General features: G+C 52.7%; 1 protein-coding gene across 3 annotated transcripts; it reads right to left on the bottom strand.

Moving 5' to 3' along the window:
• Positions 1 to 24,296, bottom strand: Frmd8 (FERM domain containing 8). 3 transcript variants are annotated; one of them, NM_026169.4, is made up of 11 exons: positions 24,118 to 24,235; positions 23,737 to 23,821; positions 22,196 to 22,363; positions 19,038 to 19,139; positions 18,763 to 18,821; positions 18,464 to 18,630; positions 14,096 to 14,320; positions 12,251 to 12,374; positions 11,278 to 11,421; positions 5,612 to 5,816; positions 1 to 1,769 (listed from the first exon to the last, which is right to left on the bottom strand). In NM_026169.4, the coding sequence occupies exons 2-11, from the start codon at positions 23,819 to 23,821 to the stop codon at positions 1,648 to 1,650; spliced, it is 1,401 nt and encodes a 466-aa protein (NP_080445.1). In that variant the 5' UTR covers positions 24,118 to 24,235; the 3' UTR covers positions 1 to 1,647. The 3 variants fall into 3 exon arrangements, with proteins under 3 accessions (NP_080445.1, XP_006531891.1, XP_006531892.1); XM_006531828.3 differs by having other exon boundaries at positions 266 to 1,769; positions 23,737 to 23,835; positions 24,118 to 24,293; XM_006531829.4 differs by lacking the exon at positions 5,612 to 5,816 and having other exon boundaries at positions 266 to 1,769; positions 24,118 to 24,296.
• Between the last annotated feature and the right edge of the window lie 1,011 nt (positions 24,297 to 25,307).

The raw sequence follows: 25,307 nt of genomic DNA on the forward strand, positions 1-25,307 counted from the left end.
CTGCAACCTCTGGTCTTTATTCCATAGGGCCAAAGCTCCAAACATCGCTGCTGCCACAGCTTGCAGTGGGGGAAGTACAGGTTCCTCCCAGACAGAAGTGAGCCCAAGTCTTCCCAGACCTGGTTCCTATGGAGACCTGGAGACCGGTCCCCAGGAGCTACCAGATGAGATTTTACTGGGGTGAAGACCTGAGGCTATACCATGGGCACACAGGACACGTGTGGTTACCATACTCTGGCTATTCCATATTATAACCATTCCAAAGTGTGCTAGGTGATGATTTTATTAAGTCCAGTGATAGGAAAGACTGGGAACACTCAAGACATTTATTTAGTAAAACAGTGCTCTGTCCTAGAGGGTTAAGGCACATGTGGTAATTAAAAAACTCAAAGGCTCAAATGGAAATGTAGAGTTTGTGTACCTGTGCACACGCATCTGGGCCCCTCACATAATGATCTGAAGCCATCAACAGCAGTCAAGATGACCTAAAGGTTGCCAAGAGTGGGCTGGTAGCTCAGGGAACACACAAGGCTCCTAAAGGGTTAACTACAGTGGCAGGTGACATCATCTTACAGACAATGCCTTATAGTGAGGTCAGCCTTTTCTTTCTCTCTGCTGCCAAAACTTCTGGAGCTCACTGGCAGGCAAACTGGTTTCATTTTCAGAGATGATGGTTTCCATTTCTGTGGCTTTCCACCAAGAAGACAAAGCTAAGCTATGTCTCTGGGATCCAGTGGGGATTCCCAGGGAGTACAAAGGGCTTAAGGGCCAGGACAGCTCCACTCCCAGAACTAGCTCTTCCCAGGAGCAGTCAAGGCTGCCAGGGGTGCAGAGCTGGGGACAGATAGGCCTTTGCGATGTCCTTCGGAGAGAGGTGGCTTGAGCCGCTGTGGCTGGCCTCAGGGAATCCCACAGTGCAGTGCAATTCGGAGTTGCCACGCCCCAGGCTTTATCAGCTCAGAGCACAGGAGACAAGGCAAAATCTAACCCTTAAACCCAGATCACAGGAAAACAAAGGAACTGGTTGGTATGGGACAGCCAATCCAGCCCAGGGACATGTAAGGGCTTTTCCTATGTGCAGCATGGAACCGGTTCCTAGGAGAGCCACCATTCAGCACAGAGACATCAGTAAAGGCCAACAAGAAAGGGGTTAGCCTGCAGAGGTGCCCTCCAGTTCCAACATAACTTAGGGGAAAAGGTGGCAGCCTGGCCGGCCAGCATGGTGGAATGTCAGCAGAAGGAATGCAAGATAAAGTCACCAAGGGCCCATGACCGAAGGCAAACACTGAACTTGCAGGTCCCAAGCTCTGCCTTCAGTCACCTGCCATCGGAACCGCCAGCAGTCCCTCCAGAGGGAAGACCAGTGCACTTGGGGAAGAGCAGGAGGGCAGCAGGGTTTGTCAGCTGCCAGCCTGGAGCAGAGGAAGAGGCAGGCTGTAGAAAGGGCTGGAGCACAGCTCTACCCACACCAGGCTCAGGGAAGGCTTGGATGTCAGTTTTCCATGGTCTGAAACTCCAGCAGACCCTGCACAGCACCCCACCCAGGCCCACAGCATCTGAGACGAGTGTGGCCTGGCCCTGCCTAGGGCTGTGCCTGGTTGTGTCTAGGGCACCCAGATGTCCTCCTGCTGCTGGCCGTGGCTTCCCTCAGCTCTGCTCCAGGCTGTCGTCGGTGGGCTGCACCACGGTGTAGCTTCCCTGGCTGGAGGAGAGCTGTCGGCTGAAGAAGGAGGTGGTTCGCTTTGGTTTCACCCGCTTGATCCCCTTGCCTGTGAGGGTGACAGAGAGGCTGAGAAGAGGCACTGGGTAGGTGGCCCACACCCCAGGAGGCTGGGCTCCACTCTTACTGGGTCAGTTTCTCCTGGAGTCGCTTAAACTGTGCTTCCCCATCAGAACTGTCATCACTGAGCCTGTCCCTGGGCTGTATCATCAGTGGCAGGAGGGCCCCATGGTCACCTCCACCATCCCATCAGAAGCTCCAGAAGACTCCAGACTGACTGCTGGGTGACGACCACTAAGACAGGGATAGCTGAGGATGGGAAGCCAAATAAAAGATGGAGGGCATGTGTGGCTATAGTCGGGGCACAATTACGGCAGTGAGGAGCCACCCTGTTCTGCCGGTTCACATCCCCAAACTCATCAACTCTCGAGGAAAACCAGCCAATTCTAGCAACAGGCCTTTTACAAAATACTCAGGCCAAACCAAGGCCCGACAGCTACACAGCGTGTGGCCAGGAGTCTCTGAGGCGAGAGGACAATGCCATGCTCCAGGTCAGCCTGGGCCACAGTGCACACTGGGTAAGGTACTACAATAAAAAAGAAGTGAATACTGGGGCTGGAGTGATGGCTCAGCCATTCAGAGCTCTGGCTGCTCTTCCAGAGGTCCGAGTTCAGTTCCTAGCACTGGTAGGGCGGCTCACAACCCTCTGTAACTCCAGCTCCAAGCTCCAGTCCCAGCTCCCTCGTCGGCCTCCTTAGTCACTAGAAACTCAAGTGGTACAGACCCACAGGAAGGCAAACACGTATAGACTGTAACTAAGTTTAAATATTAAACCTAAAAGGAGGAGGAGGAGGAGGAGGAGGAGGAGGAGGAGGAGGAGGAGGAGAGAAAGACAAGGAAGGAAGAATCACAATGCTGCCCAAGAGGAAGAGGAGGGACAATTTCATGTCCTCTGGGCCAGGCATGGTGGTGCATGGTGGTGCACACCTTTGTCCCAGCAGAGTAGCAGAGGCAGGCAGTTCTCTAAAAGTTCGAGGCCAGCCTGGTCACCATGCCCGGCAAAACAAAAAAATTTTAATAAATAGTCTACATAGGCTAGCTAGCATAGAACTCACTATTTAGCCCAAGGTGGCTTTGGACTTCTGATCTTGCCTTTACCTCCCAAGTACAAAGCTAACAGCTGTATTTATCATAGCTGGCTTTGAAAATAACATCTCACCCGGGTGGTGGTGGCGCACGCCTTTAATCCCAGCATTTAGGAAGCAGAGGCAGGCGGATTTCTGAGTTCAAGGCCAGCCTAGTCTACAGAGTGAGTTCCAGGGCAGCCAGGACCATACAGAGAAACCCTGTCTTTTTTTTTTTTTTTTTTAAAGATTTATTTAGGGCTGGTGAGATGGCTCAGTTGGTAAGAGCACCCGACTGCTCTTCCAAAGGTCCGAAGTTCAAATCCCAGCAACCACATGGTGGCTCACAACCATCCGTAATGAGATCTGACTTCTGGAGTGTTTGAAGGCAGCTACAGTGTACTTACATATAATAAAAATAAATAAATCTTTAAAAAAAAAAAAAAAAAAAAAAAGATTTATTTATTTATTATATGTAAGTACACTGTAGCTGTCTTCAGACATTCCAGAAGAGGGAGTCAGATCTCATTACAGATGGTTGTGAGCCACCATGTGGTTGCTGGGATTTGAACTCTGGACCTTCGGAAGAGCAGTCTGGTGCTCTTACCCACTGAGCCATCTCACCAGCCCGAGAAACCCTGTCTTGAAAAACCAACCAACCAACCAACCAACCAACCAACCAACCAACCAACCAACCAACTAACTAACTAAACAAACTAACAACACCGCAGGAGCTTGAAAGCTCAGTGCCCACAGTCCCTTGTTCACTTGTTCATTTGTTCTTGCAGGGGACAAGTTTGGTTTGGTTTCCAGCACCCACATGAAGCTCAAAACCATTTGTAATTCCTGTTTGCAGGGGATCTGACTCCCTCTTCTGGCCTCTGTAGGCACTAGGCACACAGGTGGGACGTGTATATACATATATGAAGGCAAATATTCATATATATAAGATAGAATTTTTAAATTATGTACAAAATTCAGGTCATCTTTTTTGTTTTGTTTTGTTTTTTGTTTTTCGACACAGGGTTTCTCTGTGTAGCCCTGGCTGTCCTGGAGCTCACTCTGTAGACCAGGCTGGCCTTGAACTCAGAAATCCGCCTGCCTCTGCCTCCCGAGTGCTGGGACTAAAGGCGTGCACCACCATTGCCCGGCTCAGGTCATCTTTTTAACTTTCTCCCCCCAATATAATATTTTTATTAATTATTTGGAAACATCACACAATATATCCTGATCAAACTTGCTTTCCATTCCTCCCAAGTCCCCCTCCTCCCACCCTTCTTCTATCCCCAGTAAAGAAGGGAAAAGAGAAAAAAAAATCCACTAAGTCCAATTTGTGCTGTCCATATTCTCACTGGAGCAAGGGCAAATTCCCAGTGGGCAGCCCTTAATGAAAACTGTGTCCTTCCCCTATCTCCATCCTCTGCCAGAAGCCATCAGCTGTGATGAGCTACACTTCACATCTTTATCAATATATCATATGAAGTAAATCTTATTTAGGTTTTGTGGCACCAGGGCTAGACTCAGGGCCTTAGGCGTGCCAGGCAAGTGCTCCACCACTGAGCTGCACCCCCAGTTCAAGGTAGTTAAAGCTCTGGGATTAGAGTCATAGGCCTCCACACCTGAGCAAAATACTCCTTTTCAGATTATGAAAATGACCTTAGCTGGCTGTGGTGGTATTTATCTGTAATCCCACCACTTTCCAGGCAGTGGCAGGCAGATCTCTTCTAGTTCAAGGCCAGCCTGGTCTATACGGAGAACTTAGAGCTACACAGGGAAACAGGGAAATCTTGTCTCAACAAACAAACCAAAAATCTTCTTGGGAGAAAGGAGTTTGCGCACCACTGGCAGGCGTGGAGATCAGAGGACAGCCGTGTGGTGTTGACTCTCCTTCCACCAGTGGCCCTGGGGATGGAGCTCGGATCCTGAGCCTTGATGGCAAGTCCCTTACATGCTGAGCCAACTCACCAGTCTCCCCACCATAAAACCCTGTTTATCTTGGAATGAGTCTAAGTGTATAAACTCACCCCGATAATCAAACACACTGGACGGGCGAGATACTCCTCCCCGCTTCCCACTTTCGGGAGCTCTCTCACCCTTCCCTAACACACCTATACTCAGTGCTCAGAAATAAGAGTAGAGCTCAGGAGCAGAGCACTTGCTTAAAGTGGCTGAAGCTCTAGGTTTAACTCTCATTACGCTGAAGTTTTTTGTTTTCTAAGACAGGGCCTCTCAGGCTGCAGGGAAGGCTCACGAGTTAAGAGCACTGACTGCTCTTCCAGGTCCCGAGTTCAATTCCTAGCAACCACTTGGTGGCTCACAACCATATGTAATAGAATCCAATACCCTCTTCTGGTGTGCCTGAAGACAGCTACAGCATACTCATATACATAAAATAAATACATCCAAAAGAGAAAAAAAAGAAGACAGGGCCTTGCTGGGTGGTGGTGACACATACCTTTAATCCCAGCACTCTGGAGGCAGAGGCAGATGGATTCTCTATGAGTTTGAGGCTAGTCTGGTCTACAGAGCTAGTTCTAAGACAGCCAGGGTTACACAGAGGATCCTGTCTCTGAACACCCCATTCCAAAAGAAGTCTCCTTCCTGTTTTCCACATTCTGCAAGATAGATGCTACAGTGGACAAGTGTGTCACTGTAGAAAAGAAGGGACAGACAGGAGATGTCCCGGAGGTACAGGGACACCATCTGGAGTCCCTGTGGCACACATGTGAGCCAGTGTGCTGTATACACACTGTAACCAGCGGCTTACCGTCTTCCACATAGTCAATGGTAGAGAGATGCTGAATCCGGCTACACACCACGCTACCCTGCCTTCGCAGCTTGGGGCGCTGGGTGGGAGGTGGAGAGGGGCTGGGAGCTTCGTGAGGGCCGGATGCACTCTCCTGGGAAAGAGTAGGCTCGGCAGCCTGGCTCAGCTCAATGCAGTACTCAATGAGGCCGCTCATCAGCTCAGCCTAGGGAAGGGAGAGGGGCTGGTATGAGGCCACAGAGCAGCCACTGTTGAGGGATGACAATGAGACACACACAGCTCTAAAGCCTTCGCTTCCTGGTGGGGGGCAGGAGGCAGAGCAGGGAGGAGAGCTTCTGGGCCCAGAGGGCAGGGAAGGTGTCCACCTGAGATGACTTCAGAGGTGAGGTCTAGAAAGGAGGGAGTTCTAGTCAGAGGCACCTCTAAGGAAAGCAGTGGACTGGGCTGCCACAGATGAGGTAAGCTCTGTGTGTGGGGGGGTGCGGGGGGGGGTGCTGAAGGGCGCTGCCTGTGCTGGCTGCAAGAAACTTTGGCCTAAGGAAGAGGGTGAGGTCACTGGGCAGGGTGGCTCCCTCTGAGCAGTTTTCTAATGTGAGTGACACCTCATGGGTCTAGAAACACAACAGGCCAAACACCTGGAAGCACAAGTGGCCAAACAAACATCTGACAGCACAGCTGGGCACCATGACAGCAGCCTAGGGCTCTGCTCAGGCTATGGACGAGGCATCTTTGTGGAGAGTTACAGAGCACCTACTGTGAGTGGCCCCAACAAGGGGCCGGCTATATTAGACCCCTGTGTGCTCACAGGTCAGGAGCCTGGGGATGACGTCATAGACACTGGTCTAGCCTCTGCTGCCTGTCCAGTGTTACCCATGGCCTTGACAGCAGCCTAGCCCAGCCTGGGGAGGAAGAGGAGAGCAGGCGAGCTCCTACACTTTAGGCCTAGTCTCCACATCCAGTCCTGATCTACCTAAAGTGCAGGGTTACCATTCACCGCATCCTCTCCTGAGTCACACCACCAGCCACTGCAGAAAGCCTGACCGGCGGATGCAAGGCATCCAGGAAGCACCCACACTGCTGAGGGGAAGGCCAAAGACACCCTCTATTCAGCATTGTCCTGACTGTCATCCAACTCTCCAAGCACAAAGAGCAAAAGCATGGGGAGCATGCAGGCCGGGAGGTGACAGACCAGACTGTCACCATTCACACAACATAAGCAGCTACACGGAAAACCCTGAACATGGAGGTCAGTCCCCCAGAATGGAGCTCAAGGCAGTTTTGAGCCACTATGTCGAGGGGGCGTCTGCAAACGGACCCCAGTCCTCTCTAAGTCTTATCTTCAGCTGCTTCTCCAGTCTTTTTCTCCTTTTTAACTCTTTCCTTTTTAAAAAACAAATTTGCATGTGTGTGTGCATACATATGTGTTCGTGTTGAAAATGTCTGGGTGTACCTACGTATGGTGTGTGCGCGTGTGTGTGTGCGTGTGTGTGCGCGTGGTGACTGCACAGGTCACGCGCCTGCCTCCCTGCTCTTCCACCTCAGTTGAGACTCAGGGTTTGCTTCCTTAGCTTTGGCAAGTGCCCCATGCTGATCCCTGAGTGTCTAGTGAGTCTCCTGTCTGCACCTCCTGTCTCCCCATGGGAGTGGGGGGATTTTTTTTTTTTCTTTTTTCCAAGACAGGGTTTCTCTGTGTAGCCCTGGCTGTACTGGGACTCACTTTGTAGACCAGGCTGGCCTCAGAAATCCGCCTGCCTCTGCCTCCCGAGTGCTGGGACTAAAGGCGTGCGCCACCACGCTCAGCCGGGAGTCGGGGAATTGCAGTGTGTGTTACATCAGGCATTGGTTTATGTGGGGTCCAGGGATCCAGAATCAGGCCAGTCTTGCGCAGGAAGCAGTTTTACCCAGGAGCCATCATCTCCCTGGCCCAGCTCCTTTCCTTCTCTTCCTGTCTTCCTTCCTTGGGATGTCGTCTGGCTGGATGTACACGCCTGGTCTGTAGTGCACACACCACTGTGCCTAGCACCACGCACACCATTCAGTTAAAGGACTGTGATTACCAGTGAACCACACACACAGACCAATGGCTCAGACCAGCTAGTGAATCCAGAAAACAACAACAGAAAACCCACACGTCGGGGCTGGAGACATCGTTCAGTGGTTAGAGCCCTTGCTGCATTTCCAGAGGACCCAAGTTCTGTACCCAGCACCCACATCAGATGGGTCACAACTTCCTGTAACTCTAGATGGCCTCAAGAGCCCCTGCATACGTATGACATACATATAAATCTTAAAAATGAACAAAAATTAAACCTCACATATACACAAAGTGACTTTGCAAGAACAAGCCCATTGAGAAAGGACAGTTTCAAACAGCAGGCAACGGAACAACTGGCTATGCATAAACGTTAAGTGAACTTTGACCTAGTGTATCAACCACACTTTATGTCTAACCAACGAACCTGGGCTGCATAGTGCACACCAGTAATCCTAGCATTTGGGAGGCTGACTCTGAGGCCAACTTGGCCGATATACTAAATTCCAGGGGTACATATTGGGAACTTGTCTTAAAAAAACAAACAAAACAAACCAGAAGTCTGGCAGTGGTGGCGCACACCTTTAATCCCAGCACTCGGGAGGCTGATCTCTGAGTTTGAGGCCAGCCTTGTCTATAGAGGGAATTCCAGGACATCGAGGGCTATACAGAGAAAGCCTGACTTGAAAACAACAACAAAACAAAACAAAACAAACAGGATAGAGATGTGGCTGAACTCACAGAATATCTGCCTAACACGCACGAAGCCCAGGACTCATTCCTCAACGTCACGCAAGCTGCATGGTGGCTCACGCCTGCAATCCTAGCGCTCAAAACACAGACGCAGAGGGAGGACAGGCATCCTCAGCTACACAGGTCTGAGGCCAGCTAGGGTTCCAGGAGACTCTGCCTACATAGAGGAGGGTGTGTGTGTGTGTGTGTAAGAAGAGTGAAAGAAATAGAGATAGATACATAGATAGATACATAGACAGACAGACAGACAGATAATTTCATTAGAATTAAAACATCTTCCCGGGTAGTGGTGTCTCATGCCTTTAATTCCAGAATTTATGAGGAAGAAGCAGACAACTCTCTGAGTTTGAGGCCAGCCTGGTCTACAGATTGAGTTTTAGAATGGCCAGGGTCCAGCCTGGTCTACAGATTGAGTTTTAGAATGGCCAGGGTTACAGAGAAACCTTGTCTTGAAAAATTCTAAAAGGAATGAAAACATTTCTTCTAGTGGCATTGTTAAGAAAATGAAAAGCCAGGGCTGGAGAGATGGCTCAGTAGTTAGGAGCACTGACTGCTCTTCCAGAGGTCCTGTGTTCAATTCCTAGCACCCACATGGTGGCTCACAACCATTTGTAATGCGGTCTGATGCCCTCTTCTGGTGTGTCTAAAGACAGTTACAGTGTACTCGTCATATATTTAAAATGAATAAATAAATCTTTAAAAAAAGAGAGAGAGAGAGAGAATGAAAAGCCAGCCAGACTCAATGGCATATTCCTTTAATCCCAACACTTGGGAGGCAAAGGCAGGCCCATCTCTGAGTTTGAGGCTAGTTTGGTCTTTGGAGTAAGTTTCAGGACAACCAGACAAAGGCTGTCTCAAAAGTGAATCAATTAAATAAAACAAACCAAAACAAGAAAGAAAACGAAAGGCCAGGGTATACACTGAACGGAAATATCTGCTAATATCTACCAAGAGACCTCGTCTATGGAAGGTAGAATCAGCTCTCACCATCTGTGATGAAATCAACCCACCACTATCACCACCACCAATGAAATAGGCAAAGATGGCCACCGTGTACTGCCAGTAGAGGCGGGTGGATCTCTGTGAGTTCTAGGCCACCAGGGTCTGTATTGGTTCCAGGCCAGTCAGGGCAATATAGTGAGATCTGTTTCAAAACAAAACAAAACAAAACAAAAACACACACAGACACAGACACAGAGGGACTAATCTGAAGCCTGTGTCAGTGAAAAGCAGCTGCTCTCAGCAGCTGCCACACAAGGGCTAAACACAACTTGTATTCCTATCTGCAGGTTAGTGTATTCAATTTTTTTGAAGACCAGAGGGAGAGGACATATGTTTTCAAAGGAGTCCCTGGAATTTGTCTATGTGCTAAAAGGAGGGTGGGGGGTGGGGGGAAGAAGAGTCCCCAGAGAGGCTCAGAGCCCGGTGCGGCTCTGATGCAGGCAGAGGAAGAGGAAGCGAATGGGTAGTGGGCAGAAAGAACGGATCTAAGCAACACAGGCCCTCCCTGCCTCTGTCCTTCTGCCCCAGCTTCTCAGCTGACCTCTCAGGGTCTTTGTAACAGGGCTGGCATGGCATGGCATGGGCAGACCCTCAAGGGACGCCACCCCTGGTGTGTGATCCCAGAGTTGTGCAGAGCTCACCAGGGTCATTCCCCAGACCCACAGCACCCTCCTTTCCGGATACTGGCCTGTCAGTCCAAGTGTGTGTGAACAGCACTACCTGCTTGCCGGCCTGTCAGTCAGTCCGAGTGTGTGTGAACAGCACTACCTGCTTGCCTGTCAAGTCAGTCTGAATGTGTGTGACATAGCACTACCTGCTTGCCGGCCTGTCAGTCAGTCTGAGTGTGTGTGAGCACAGCACTACCTGCTTGCCGGCCTGTCAAGTCAGTCTGAGTGTGTGTGACATAGCACTACCTGCTTGCCGGCCTGTCAGTCAGTCCGAGTGTGTGTGAGCACAGCACTACCTGCTTGCCGGCCTGTCAGTCAGTCCGAGTGTGTGTGAACAGCACTACCTGCTTGCCTGTCAAGTCAGTCTGAATGTGTGTGACATAGCACTACCTGCTTGCCGGCCCATCAGTCAGTCTGAATGTGTGTGACATAGCACTACCTGCTTGCCGGCCTGTCAGTCAGTCCGAGTGTGTGTGAGCACAGCACTACCTGCTTGCCTGTCAGTCAGTCTGAGTGTGTGTGAGCACAGCACTACCTGCTTGCCGGCCTGTCAGTGAGTCCGAGTGTGTGTGAACAGCACTACCTGCTTGCCTGTCAAGTCAGTCTGAATGTGTGTGACATAGCACTACCTGCTTGCCGGCCCGTCAGTCAGTCCGAGTGTGTGTGACATAGCACTACCTGCTTGCCGGCCTGTCAGTCAGTCCGAGTGTGTGTGAGCACAGCACTACCTGCTTGCTGGCCTGTCAGTCAGTCCGAGTGTGTGTGAGCACAGCACTACCTGCTTGCCTGTCAGTCAGTCCGAGTGTGTGTGAGCACAGCACTACCTGCTTGCCGGCCTGTCAGTCAGTCCGAGTGTGTGTGAGCACAGCACTACCTGCTTGCCGGCCTGTCAGTCAGTCCGAGTGTGTGTGAACAGCACTACCTGCTTGCCTGTCAAGTCAGTCTGAATGTGTATGACATAGCACTACCTGCTTGCTGGCCTGTCAGTCAGTCCGAGTGTGTGTGAACAGCACTACCTGCTTGCCTGTCAAGTTAGTCTGAATGTGTGTGACATAGCACTACCTGCTTGCCGGCCTGTCAGTCAGTCCGAGTGTGTGTGAGCACAGCACTACCTGCTTGCCGGCCCGTCAGTCAGTCCGAGTGTGTGTGACATAGCACTACCTGCTTGCCGGCCTATCAGTCAGTCCGAGTGTGTGTGAGCACAGCACTACCTGCTTGGAGTAGATCCTTAGCAGCTTGTTGACAGGCGTGCCCTCACTGTCACCATCGAACTCCAGCCACAGGACAGGCTCTTCCTCCTCAGGGGAAGTGTGATCCCACGACAGCTCCTGAAAGCGCAGGCCCAGCAGCACATGCTGGCCACAGGGAGACAAAGAACAGAGCTGAGGCCTCGCCTTCTCAGCTGATGCAGCGCACCTTCCTCTCCACACTGACTTTCTGAAAGAAGCTCTCACTATGCAGCCCCGGCCAGCCTCAGGCTCACAGACATCTGGCTGCCTCTGCCTCCCTCTGCTGGGAAGAGAGGATATTGATTGTTCTTGTTTGTTTTGTGGCACTGAGAACTGAACAGAGAGCCTTATGTATACAAGGCAGGCATGAACTCTACCAGACCTCCACGCTAAGTCTGCATTTCTTCCTACATGAGGCCAGGAACTGGACTCTTCAATGCTTTCCTCTGACAGTCAGGCCCCCCGACGGTCAGGGAATCGGCCACTGGTTGCTGGCAACTGCTGCACAGGGAGGGCTGGTGACACCACAGCCTATATGGCGAGCCAGAGGTAAGACAGCCACCAATGCGGGGGTGAGCAGGTCTTGGCCAGCACAGGGAGCTCCCAGCAGGAGTCTCTGTGGAAAATGGCCAGCCAGCCTCCATCATTGGCCAGGAGGAAGCAGCAAGGTGCTGGCAGACACAGTCCGCTCAGTCAGGATCCCAGCTGCCACCCCTCTGCCTTAGTCGAGTGCGTGGTTCAGGAAAACAGACCCAGAACAGGCTCAAAGGAGGTTCTAGAGGGCATAAGCAGATGTCAGGGCATGAGGGAGGCAGTCTCCTACAGTCCACTCAATGCTGTTCCTAGGCTGCCATAGTCCTGGGGGAACCAGGAAGGCATGGTCAAGACCCCACTCCCTTCTACCCCACCACAGACCGTTCAGTCCTGCCTAAGGGGCTCAATGGAGCTGTGGTACCTTCTCCCTGTTGTCGATGACGTGCACACCCTCCAGACTGATGGCCACAGTCACTGGTTTGCGCCCACCTCGATGCAAGAAGCCCTGGGCTGGCTTGTCAACCTCGCCATGGAAGAAGGCACACCTGGAAAGGGGACTGGTGTCAGCTGCTCCCTCCAGCACCTAGCACACGAGGGAAGTCTACTCTGGCTACCCTAGAAGCTTAAGCTGTTTGGGTGACTGACGGGCAAGTAGAAAATAGCCACCAGGCAGTGGTGGCGCACGCCGTTAGCACTTGGGAGGCAGAAGCAGACAGACTTCTGAGTTCAAGGCCAGCTTGGTCTACAGAGTGAGTTCCAGGACAGCCAGAGCTACACAGAGAAACCATCTCGAAAAACCAAAAAGAAAAAGAAAAAAAAGGAAGAAGAAAGAAAGAAAAAAATCCTGCCCCGAGGATTGGGGGGGGACAGAGGCGGAAAGAGGGAGTAATGTGGGCAGCTGGGGATGATAACACCCGATTGGCCATACAGAACTAGACGGAGCCGGTGGAAGGACCTAGGTAATGGCTGGACACCGTGGGCAGAGGAGAGCACAGACCCAAGGAAGGGGACAGAGCAAGCTGCATGGGGAACCTGAGGCTCCGTAAGAGGTAAGGTTGAGCCTGCAGCACTGTCCACAGCAGAAGTCCTTCAGCAGCAGGGACCAAGGTCATTCTGCCTAGGAGAGTGGCTTCTGGGCCAAGGCTAAAGGGGAAAGTGAGGTGGTTTAAGTGTGGTGGCAAGGCACTCGCTGCTGCCTCCCTCATGGCCGGTCATGATGTCACTCATGCCAAGGCTCACCCTTGCCTACATCACAGCCCAGGTCAAAGCCAGCTCTCTCTGTACAGGAGGGTACTAGAGGTGAGTATACTTCCCTCCTGGGAAATTCTACGCCCTCCTCAGCTCTGAGGTGCAGGAGATGAGGAAAGAGAAGCTGTCGTAAGACCCACCCACTTCTATCAACTTTTTACTCACTCCTGGAGTGCCCAGCACTCGCTGTTCCTAGCCTTCTTCTCTCTCATGCTATCCTCCTCTCCCACCTCCAGCAGGCTGAGGCCAGTGCACAGCACAAACCTGGGCTCCATAGGGCACAGTGAACATGACTTTTAAGAGGAACTGGAACATGTGGTGCTGGCCTGGAGGGACGCTCCTGCCTGGAAGGTGTTGTTGTCCCATCCCAGTCCCCATCACATACACACCCCGGTCCCTCCCCGTCCATCACCCCCACTTCTCCTCTACTCATCTCCCTGGCCATTCATTCCGCAGGGCTCCAGATTTGAAACCATTCACCCATCATTTTTTTAGCCCCAGACCAGGAGCCCAAATGCTCATGTAGAATCAGCATTCATCTAATGGGCTTTTTCAGCTGTCACATGCAAGGCCAGGTTCCCACCTTAACAAACCTGCAGCCTGCATCCCAGCAAATGCAACTGGACAACACAGCAAGCTCCGAGTCTGGGAACTCACCCCGTCTAGGCTGCTGCTCCCACCACTTCTGCTCTCCTCACTGCTATTTACCGGGGTTCTCTAACTCTGACTTCCCATTCAAAGGAAAGCTCCTGCACTGTGCGGGACATACCCACCAGGAAACAACTATTCGTTATACAGCATGTGTGTGAGCACGAGCCAGGCCAGGGAGTGGCTGTAGCTGGTAGGAAGAGAGGACAGATGAAGGACTCCTAGTCAGAGATGGGACCCCTGCCAGGACAGCTCTTTAAGAGGACAGAGCCACTGGAGCACAGGTGGGCCGCGGGCTGCCACGTGTCGGGGACAGGGCAGTCTGGAGGGTACTGAGAGGGGGCAGGAGCTCCCGAGATGCATCACTTACCCGTAGAAGGGCAGCTCGTGGCACTTGAGGAGGTATGCGCGGTAGTGGGAGCCCAAGGTGGCCTCACGTTCACTGTTGTTGCCTGTCACTTCCTTTACCTGGCGGTAGGCATTCAGCAGGCCTTGCTCACCTGGCCCAGTCTTGGCCCCACGGCCCCGGAAGGCAGCAAAGAGGCCATGCCCTCGCTTGCAGAGGTGGGCAGGGAGGAAGGAGTCCAGCTTCTCTCTGAAGGGGAGGAAAATAGTGGTGGCCCTCTGGGGTACTGAAGTCTTCAGGGTGTGAGTACTATGCTCATAGGGTAGGCAAGGATTGGCAGGTGGCAGGCCGTAGGGACCTTCAAGGCTTCAAGGCTCGACTGCACCAAGGCCCACTGCTGGGCAGTGTGTGAGTGTGTGTGTGTATGCGCTGGAGGGTGACAGGGGTCCTAAACACAGACTGCAGACAAATTTCCACTGCCCCCAAGCAGCTGTGGCTTGCTCGGCTCAGCGCCAACCCTGCCTGATATGCAAGGCCCACTACTGAGCTGGGGGTGGGGTGTTCTTCCTCTTAAGAGAAAAATGAGGTTCCCAGAGGAGGCAGGGACAGGTGATCTCTGAGGGTTCAAGGCCAGCCTGGTCAACAGAGCGAGTTCCAGCACAGGCAGGACTTTTACACAGAGAAACCCTGTCTCGCAAAAAAGAAAGAGGGCTGGAGAGATGGCTCAGCAGTTAAGAGCATTGATTGTTCTTCAAGAGGTCCTGTGTTCAATTCCCAGCTACTACGTGGTGGCTCACAACCATCTGTAATGGTATCAGATGGTGTGTCTGAAGACAGCTACAGTGTACTCATATACATAAAAAAAATAAATCTTGAAAGAGAGAGAGAGACCCTAGAGTATACATGGGGGAGCAGAGGGGAGAAGGCCCGGGTGTGGTCAGATCAGAGCCCTTCTGCGGGCCTTCTGTCTGTCATAGCCAGCCGTGAGACCAGCAAGGGGCACCTACCTATCTGCAGAGCAGGGACAGATCACCCTGACACTAAGACACAGTAAAGCTCTGCAAGCCTAGGACGGGAAGGACACCTCGCACATAAAGGCCAAATAGGGTTCCCACTGAAGGCGCACTCGGATCCTGCTCTCTCCTGCTGCACCACACACAAAACCTCCCTCCCTGCAGAGAGTGCTCCACGCGGGCAGAGGGCAGACAGTGTCATCAAGACCAATCTTCACCACCATGGTGCATGCGAGGCACTATGGAGAACCCCTTTCCCATCAGATGAGGTCTGGCCGACACTCAGGACCCGGGGATGGCAGAGGGGCCTGGGATGTGCTTGGGTCGGGATGGGAAGCCAGAAAAAGGCGGCAGAGGAAGAGCCTGGCTGGAGCGGGTATCAGAGCAGCACCCCTGAGGCTGGACAGCTGAGCTTTCTAAATGAATGCAACTTTCTCCATCCAAAATAATACAAATGGTGCGACTCTACGTTCTGGCTAGTTTTATGTCAACACACAAGCTGGAATCACCTGAGAGGAGGGAACCTCAACTGAGACAATACCTCCCTAAGATGCAACTATAGTTAAGCCTGTAGGGCATTTTCTTATTAGTGACTGATGTGGGAGGGCCCGGTCCACTGTGGGTAGTGCCATGCTTGGGCTGGTGGTCTTGGGTTCTATAAGAAAGCAGGCTGAGCAAGCCATGGGGAACAAGCCAGTAAGCAGCATCCTCCATGGCCTCTGCATCAGCTCCTGCCTCCAGGTTCCCACCTGGTTTGAGTCCCTCCCTGCCTTGGCTTCCCTCAGTGGATGGTGACTGAGGATGTGTGATCCACATAAACCCTTTCCTGCCCAGGCTGCTATCGGTCATGGTGTTTCATCACAGCAACAGTGACTGCGGCTAAGGCAGCTCTCAGTGCTCTACTCAGCAAGGGAGGGATGACTGAACACCAACGAGATCATCACAGGTTCATGGGAAATAGGGTGTCTTCCTTACACAGCTAGGGCCTGAGGCTCACTCAGTGGCTCAGAGCTTGGACCCAGATCTACTCTACAGACCTGACAGCCTGACCATCTGGAAGCATTTTCTCCATTCAGGTTTCCTCCTCTCAGACGAGAGCTAGTGTCAAGTAGACATAAGAATAGCCAGCACTGGTGGGAGTGGGGAGATGGTTCAGCGGTTAAGTACACTGGCTGTTCTCCCAAAGGACCCAGGTTCAATTCTCAGCACTCGCATGGCAGCTCACAACTGTCTTTAATTCTAGTTGCAGGGGATCTGACACCCTCACACAGACATACACGCAGGCAGAACACCAACGCACATAAAATATTTTTAAAAACCCTAAAAAAAAGTAGCTCACACGGAGTATCATGCCATTTTTGAGTGGGAAAAGGCCCATTCACTCGGAGAACAGGGGGGCTCTCAGCTAAAACATGACTGCTTTCTACCTTAGGCCACCTGGGCTTCTGCTGGCAGGGATTCAACCACTCCAACAGACAACATCAGGAGTTCTGGGTCTGAGGCCTCAAAGTCAGTGTCTATATCCAGGCCCTGTCTACAAGAGGACCACAAGTCCCAAGGGCACAGAGAGAGAGAGAGAGAGAGAGAGAGAGAGAGAGAGAGACCCCAACACGGCCCTTGGCTTCGGGTTAACTTGGTAAACCTTCATGGTGCCACCTTTTCCAGAGAGGAGTCCTGCTAGGGTGTCTGGAGCCTAAACAACCAGGCTGCTGGGAGAGGCAGCAAGGGGAGAGAAGGCGAAGGGCAGGAAGTTGTCAGCCTGAGTCACAGGGTGCAGGAGGGGTCTTGGAGGGCTGGCTGCCCTCCCTTCTCAGGGCAGCTGTGCCCATTTCACCGTCTGTGTCCCACCCCTACCCAAGTCCTGTGTTTGACAGCAGTTTCCACTTGTCATGGAAAAGCCTGTCTCGGCTTTGGGTGTGTGCAGATTCGGTGTCCCTGAGACTGAGCTGCAGCCCATCAAGGGCAGAGCCACTGGACTTCCAACCTCTGGATGGACCTGGGGACTAAGCTATGTGCCATGAGAGCAAGCCTGCAAGGTAAGAGGGGACTCTCCTCTGCAACAGACAGTTGCTGCAGACACCGGCCACTGGGCTTCCATGTCTGACCTTGTGCTGGCCAACGAGACAAGGGCTGACTAAGAAGGAGAACAGGGTCTGGGACACAGCTGAGTGCAGTCCAAGGCACCCTGACTGTCTGGCCTTGCATGTCACATGAGTGAGCAAGGGGACCTCCTGTGCAAACGAGCTGAGCTTGTCAGGCCCAAGAAAACCAGACACGCCCATCCTGAGGTCCGGGATACCATGGCCATGGCCACCAGCCTTAGAGAGCTCAGCTATAAGCCTTCGGGGGACTTTGAACCCAGGGCAGTCCTTGCTGGGCTCCAAACAGTCATTAGCACCAAGTCTCTGGCCCCATAAACTGCTTTGCAGGTTGGAGAAACAAGGAGCCCAGGTTAGAAACAGGTCACAGTCAAGGTTTACGGTCACCTGACTCTATTACAAGTTTTGTTTATGACAGGGTTTCATGTAGTACAGGCTAGCCTCAAACTCACTCTAGTAGTTAAGAATGACCTCGAAAGCCTGACATTCCAGCTTCCACACCCCACTGTGAGATATGCCTGGCTCACAACTCTTTAGCCCAGGCTGGCTTGGAATTCATGATAATCCTGTCTCAGTCTCAGTGCTGGGATTACAGTGTGTGTCACACCTGGCCCCTGGAATTATTTCTAAACCTCAGGGTCACATCAACCCAGGCAGAGCCCAACCTGCTCTGTTATTATGACAGACTCAATTCTCTTCTTTTCAAGGCAGGGTTTCTCTGTGTAGCCCTGGCTGTTCTGGGACTCCCTCTATAGACCAGGCTGCCCTTGAACTCACAGACATCCACCTGCCTCTGCCTCCTATCCTGACCCTGAGTGCTTGGATTAAGGGTGCACGCCACCTCTGCCCTCCAACTCTCATCTTTCTAGATGGACCAGCAGCAGCTAGCAGGGCTTGGTAAGCGCCTGGGGAAAAGGATTCTGTTCTTGGGGTTTGGAGTTGAGCTGTTTGTGGTTACTGGGGGGTCAACACATGGTTAGTTTCTGGCTGTTCCTCCAGACTCCAGCTAGAGCTGGGGGATCCATCCGAGTATCTTGTACCCTTGTGCTGAGGTCACCTCTTAGACAGCACCTAATGTGTATATCCACTGGGAAGAAGGAAAAGGAGGCTCAGAGAAGTGGAGAACTCACTAAGGGCATCCAGTGAGCATGCGTGCATCAGAGGCCTGACTTCAGGACTGTCCACCTTGCAGGCCCTAGACCTACATGTAGGTAGGTAGACTCGACTCTTGCACGGCAACTTTCCCACTGGGTGCCCATCTCAAGTCTCACTGTCCTTACCTCAGAGTGCAGGCGGCAGGCTGGCCAGGCTGGTAGGGCCCAAGCTGCACACGGCACACAAGGCCACCCAGCACCTCGCAGTCCTCCAAGTCACAAGGGTACCGAGCGGTCAGCACATTGCCCTTGGCTTCCTCATAGAGCAGCCGCAAGACCTCCTCATCATGGATCTGCAAACCAGTATGGCACGGAGACACTGGCTCAGAGGAGCTAGGCAAGCATGACTGCCTAAGTGTCTAGGGGTCAGGGGACTGGGCACTGGCATGCAGGAACCCTGTGGCACTACCTGGGCTCTGCCTTACCTGGAGCTCTCGGCGCCTTGGGAAAAAAACATTCCTTCGGAACTGAAGGGAAGGCTCATCTGGAGAGAGGGGATAGAGTCATTTTCTGGTCCCCTTGCTTAAGGCAGCCCCAACCTGCCCTACCCTGCACGGCCCACACCCCAGCTCTTCTCCATGGAGAGCTCTCCTGAGTGGGGGCTTCTGACCAGACAGCACACAGTACATCTCTGTTCACAGCCCCTTCCAGCCCACCCTTCCCAAGGCTCCCTTCAGACACCCCGGCCCCAGACACTGACCCATGGCGACATCATCATCGGAGGCGTTGGTGAAGCGCAGCAGCAGCTCCGGCCACTGGCGGCCCAGTTTATAGGGCTGGTGCTTGGGTTTCAATTGCACCTCTGCAGGGCAAGAGAGGATATGGCCATGAAGCCGTTGGCCAGGCCAGTCGTGCCAAGCCACCTAGTATACTGTCCACCAACAGTGAGGACGGCCATGACCAACAGTCACTGAGCAGGTCCAGAGCCACTCCAAAGGGCTCAAGGGACTTCACCCTGGAATAACCCTGAGAGAACCAGGCTCAGGGTGGTTAGGTCAATTATCCCAAGTCAGGGTATGCGATTGATTCAACGTGTCCACTAGGGCCCTAGGAAGTAGGTAATGGGCCCCCCGAGAGTGGAGATGTTGTCGAACTCACAGAGGGATGTACAGAGATGTGTGGTGAGGATGCTACCATGTGCTTGCCAGTCTTCCGACACAAATGTCCTCCCTCTTGCTGTCCCTTTCCCTGCTAATGGCAGGGCACCTTGTCCTGCCAGCCAGATGCCAATGATTCTCTGGACACTTGGACCTTCCTTCTGGACCCTGAGCTTGACCAGACAGCAGCCCAGCCTCCAGGTGGCCTTCTTGCCTTGTCACCTCCACCCAACTGCATCAGCTCCAGTCCTTTCTTGTCGTATTTCTGTCCACAGCCATCATTTCTGTCACGCTTCCCGCTGCCCCTATCCCTAGGCTCACAGGACGGGGCTATGGGACAACAGCATCACTCCCTTCACCTGATGCCCACAAGGGATGGCAGCTTCCCAGGCCCACACAGAAGTGAGTGGCCACACAGGTCCAGGGCCAAGGCTCCCAAGCGTTTCTTCAGTAAACATGCATCGGTCCTCTGTCAGAGGGTCCCAGGGTCTGAGTCCCTATCTGTATTAACATTCACGGCGTGGGACAACAGACCTGCAGACAGGCATGTGCTCCTCCTGCCTTCATTCCCAAGTCCCAGAGATCCTGCCATCAGAATAGGGCTCTCCCACCACAGCCTCAGACTTCTGGGTGGGAACGTCTTCCCTTGCCACCACCATCCAGGTAAAGCTAACATGTGGAACCCGATGCATGCAGAGGATGGGGAGAAGGCCAACACTCAATCCAAATGAGGAACATGAAAGCCCCTGCTTCTTCACCGGCATTCACGCTGGCACGGCAAGCCAGGGCTCTGCTTAGTCTGTGTGTGTGTGTGTGTGTGTGTGTGTGTGTCCTGGGATCTGAAGTAGCCTTTCAGACCCCACCCCAGCCTGGGAAGAACAGGGGTGTTGAGTGCACTGCAGCTTCAGGCACTCCTGGCCCGGCCTGGCCACACAGGCAACTTATTCAGCACTAGTCACTGGCAGGCTGTGGAATGTGAAGGAGTGGGATGGAGGAGGGGGAGGAAGAGAGGGGGAGGGGAAGCAGGCTGCCCAGCAGCAGCGCTGGGAGCCTCCTGGGGCAGAGAGTGGCAACCCACTAGGGCCTGCTATCCCCAGCTTTCCACACAGCCAAGGGGCCTACAGCCCTGAGAGGCGCAGAGGGCAGAGGAGGGGCTGGGCCAGCAGGAAGAGTGTGGGCGCGAGCATGGGAACAACAACTGTGCAGGAAGTGGGGGGGGGGGCAGGGGGACAGGGAGGAACAACGATGTCGGTGGGGGTGAGGGGCTGGAGCTCCTACCACAAGACAGAGGCAGAAACCTTAGGGGTCTCAGGCACACACACCCCGACCTCCCCACCCTTTGGGGCCCGACCCAGGCTGCCTCGATCAAATTATTGAGACCAAGTGTGCTCCTTCCTCCACAGCAAAGGGAACGGTCACTATCTGTTGTTTCCTTCACCCCCCCAACTCCCCCAAGACAGGGTTTCTCTGCAGAGCCCTAGTCATCCTGGAACTCACTGTGTAAACCAAACTGACCTTGAACCCAGAGATTCGCCTGCCTCCGCCTCCCTCTGCCTCTCTGCCTTATATGCTGGACTTAAAAGTGTGCACCACCACTGTCTAGCCTATTGTTTTCAACACTGGGGACTGAACCCTGGGCTTTGCACAGGCTAGGCAACTACTCTAATGAGTTGTATTCTTGATCCTCAAAGGGAATTTTTATTTATTTATTATTTATTTATTTATTTATTTATTTATTTGGTTTTTCAAGACAGGGTTTCTCTGTATAGCCCTGGTTGTCCTAGAACTCACTCTGTACACCAGGCTGGCCTCGAACTCAGAAATCTGCCTGCCTCTGCCTTCCAAGTGCTGGGATTACAAGCGTGTGCCACCACTGCCTGGCTGGGAATCATTACTATCTTTACTATTGTGTATGCATGTGTGCTCATGAGTGTGGACATCAACAGAACACTTGTAGGAATTGGTTCTTTCCTTCCACCATACAGGCCCCAGAGACAGGACCCTGGTCCTAGGGTCCCCAGGCTTAGGGGCAAGCACCTTTACCCACTGAGCCCTCTTGCTGGCCCCTAAAGGAAAATTTAAGTTCAGAAAACACTCCCAGTGCCAGCGCTGATGCAGTTCCCCAAATGATGACACTGAGCCTCCAAAAGTCTCTACTTCCATGTCAACAGACTCAGGGACCACAATGAGGGACTTTATTCACTGGCCCTAGAGTCTATCACACCCTGTCTTCACTCCCATTCCGTGGTGGGGCCCTAGTCTACAGGGGCAGGAAGCGTGTAGCCATAGTGCCAGACACCAGGTAGGGTGGAGGCCCCATACAGAAAAACCATGTTCCTCTTCTCCCTGCAGCCCACACCCAAGCAGAGGAGTCCCTGTACAGGACCACTTCTGGGGCTCTATCCACCCTCCTCCCTACTGCCGGCAACCCCACAGTCCTGACACTCACCCGCCCACTGTTCCAGATCTTAGGACTTCACAGGTAGGTAGGATGGACCTGAGCCATGGGAAACACTGAAGCTATACTCCCCAGGTGAGGCCCAAGCTGCATGCCCTGTGAGCAGAGGACCCTTCTGCTCTTCTGAAGGTCAGGGCTCCAGCAGCATCAAATCAGCACAAGAAAAAGGCAGGGGCAAAGGATCTCGACACCTCCTCCCAGAGACTCTGGGACACACCAGGTCCCATCCTCCCTGACAGGAAGCGGCCACAGGTTGTGGTGTCCTCACCTCCCCAGGATGTTTGCCCTGCTGCCAGACCTTACCCAAGAGAGGGGAGACGAGCCAGAGTGCAAAGGCCTCCAAAGCCACGTCTGGGAGCTGCAGGACTTCACGGACTGCGCGGTGCAGCTCATGGGCACTGATTGAGGACAAATTCTCCACGGCCAGGGGCACTACTGTATCATCCGCCAGGTACACCAGGACATCGGCTGCTGGAATACGGGTCGGGCAGGGTCGGGTGAGGTCCAATCAGCATTTCCCACCACCCCTTTGCTCCTTATCACGAGCCAGGCCACACTGACACATCGTGACGCTACGGCTTACGGTGACATACATCTGCAGTCCAAGACAGGACGCAGGAGGCTAAAGCTGGAGGATTCCAAGTCCCAGGTCAGCCTGGGCTACATAGCAAGACCCAGTATTTTAAAAATAAACAAATAAAAAATGCTGCCTTCAAGGACCTCAAACCATCCAGAAACTCGGGCCAGGTACCAGCCCCATTTCACCCCTGAGGCTCAAAGTAGGGTGATAAAAACCACCCCCCTTCCTCTGCAGCACCAAAATATTGTTGTTTCCAATATTTCTCAGGTGGAGAAACAACACGGGGTAACCCATCCTGAGGTGACAGTTCCCTATCAGGCTGGGAACAAGGCCAACTAGTGACCTGACTCTGACTGGGTCTGACTAGGAGGACAATGAGGATTTCTAAGGCCACCTTGGGTTACAGCAGGTTCCAGGTCTCGGCTTCACTGGGACTCTTCAAAACTTTAAGAATCAATGCTGTGGCTTCTGCAGATAGCTTTAAGCAGTCCAGGAAAGAATAAACAACTCAAACAGCCAGTGTTCCCTTATAACAAGCTGGATTCCCATTTGAAGCCAGAGCCAAAGATGCTTGGCAGGTTGGCCAGACTCAAATTCCCCATCCCTGAACTACAGGCGCAGTAAAGGAGCATGGAGTGTGGAGGCCTCGTTCTCAGCCTGCATCCTTTTCTGACTCTGTGATCCAGCTGTAAATCTGTAAAAACAGTTAATAGCGCTTCTTCAAAAGGTCACCGCCAATCCAGTACGGCTGGTGAGAGTGGACATCATAATGAAGGAGCTTTTGAGATTCTGGTCTTTTCTGCTCCAACAGCTACTTGGAGAGACCAGGAGACTGGCTCAGATCCACTTTACAGGCAGAAAAACCAGCCCTGAAGGGTCAAGTTCATGATCAACCTTGGTCTGCTCCAGTAGTCTGAGACCTAACAACCTCTCTAGGTCCTAATTTCCTCCCAATAAAATGAAGAGGTGGAGAATCCCTGCTTTCAAAGAGCTGTCTGCAAAAAAAGAAATGGGACAAAGGAAGTGGTGCCCTTTTCCAATCATGTGTCTTCATTTGAAAACAAGAGAAAGTTCAGGAGTGTGGCTCAGTCACTAAGCTAGAGACAGATCTCAGCTAAGTCCTTTGATTTCTGAGTCCGCCACATCTAAACAAATCTTATTATTTACTACATGATTAACTTACTGAAAAAGACAAACTGGAGTCACGTCCCCAGGCTGGAACCAAAGAGTTCAAAAGAGATGAAAGAAGAAAGTAGAGACCTACCTCGGGCACCCACTGAAGAGACGCTACTTCGGTGGGACCGCTCCGCAGGGCCGGGCTGCCCCGCGTTGCCTTCTGCCCCCTCCATCTGCAAAAAGAACTCTAGACAATTAATGGGGGGGGGGTCTTAAGGAGATGGTCTCCTCAAGCTCTCAACCAAGAAGCAAAGGGGTCTCGGTCTACAATTCTTAACCTATGTTCAGGGATCAAATGTGTAGGGTGAAAGTAGAGAGTGACCCTCAGCCGAGTGCAGATCGGGTGGGCTGAGTCAGGGAAGTGACCGTCAGGTGCAGGGGTCTCAAGTTTCTCAAGAAATGGCCAAACAAGTCGGGACGCGCCCCTGTCCAGGGCGGGGACACGGGCAGGGTGTGGCTACGCTCTCACCTTGCAGGGTCGCAGAGCCCACTGCCTCACTCCAGAATGCCACCCGACTCAGGCCTCCAGTTCTGGACCCACCACCACACCGGCCGGCGGGGTCTCCGGTCCTGCCCAGGGTCGATTCGCAGGCGTTACGCCGCAGAAGCTGCCGCGGGAGGAAGCACAAACCCGAGGCCCCGCCTCTCCGACTGAAGGAGCCAATCGGAGCCAGAAGCCTCGGCGCACGCGTACTCCCGCATTTCGATCTTTGGTCCTTCCTACCCACCCTGGTTCCCAGCTTACTTAGATCACGCAAGTCTCAAAGACCCGGTCTAGCCACGCCCCCGAGTCCTGTATTGTCCCTCTCCCGTCGCCCTCACTCCCCGCACAGCCAACTACATGAGTAGTGTTGCTTCATGCATAAGACCCTTGGTCTGTAATAGGATGTGGGGAAGATTCATTAGAACCAAGGATGAGGGCAAGAGCTGTGCAGCTACCGCTCCGTGTGACTTGACTGGGCCCCTCTCTAAAATGACCCACCTTGTGGGTGGATGGTGCCGCAGTCCTCTCAGGCCTGTTCTGAAGGCCTGAAGGGGTACTGGCTCTTGGCCTTGGGTAGGAATCGGGGCCCTGGACAAGTCCCTTCCCAGCTAGATCTGTTTTTCACCTGTAGCATGAGATTGGACTGAATGACTCCCAACAATCCCTTTCACTCTCATTACGAATGTAGGTTGGAAACATGGGACTTGCTGTGCTTCCAGGGTGCAGTCACATAAGCCTGGCTGTCTTAGAGACATAGCCTCCAAGATCCCGAAGTGCCAGGCATTGTGCTTCCCAAAATCTTATCACCAAATTGTTCTGACAAACCATCACGTGTGTGCCTAAGGCCTGGAATGTATGGAGAAAAACAAGTCCATATACATGCCACTTGAGCCAGAAATTGTTCCTGGTGCCAGCAGTCACTTGGGATCTGGTGCAGGGACGTGAGTTCTCCTTGCCACTTGGTTTCTTTGCTGGAAAGCAGATGAAAGCTCCTGCCTTCAGTATTTGTTTTTGTTTTGTAGAGTTTTCAATTTAGTTCATTTAGGGACAAACTTAATGGCACACAAGCCTTTAATCCTAGCAGAGAGAGGCAGAGACAGGCAGATCTCTGATTTCCAGAGCACACAGAGCTATACAGTGAGACCCTGTATGGGGGGCAGGAGGGTGGGGACAAG

The sequence above is a fragment of the Mus musculus genome, chromosome 19, assembly GCF_000001635.26.
Source record: "Mus musculus strain C57BL/6J chromosome 19, GRCm38.p6 C57BL/6J".
In the NCBI taxonomy this organism is placed as follows: domain Eukaryota; kingdom Metazoa; phylum Chordata; class Mammalia; order Rodentia; family Muridae; genus Mus; species Mus musculus.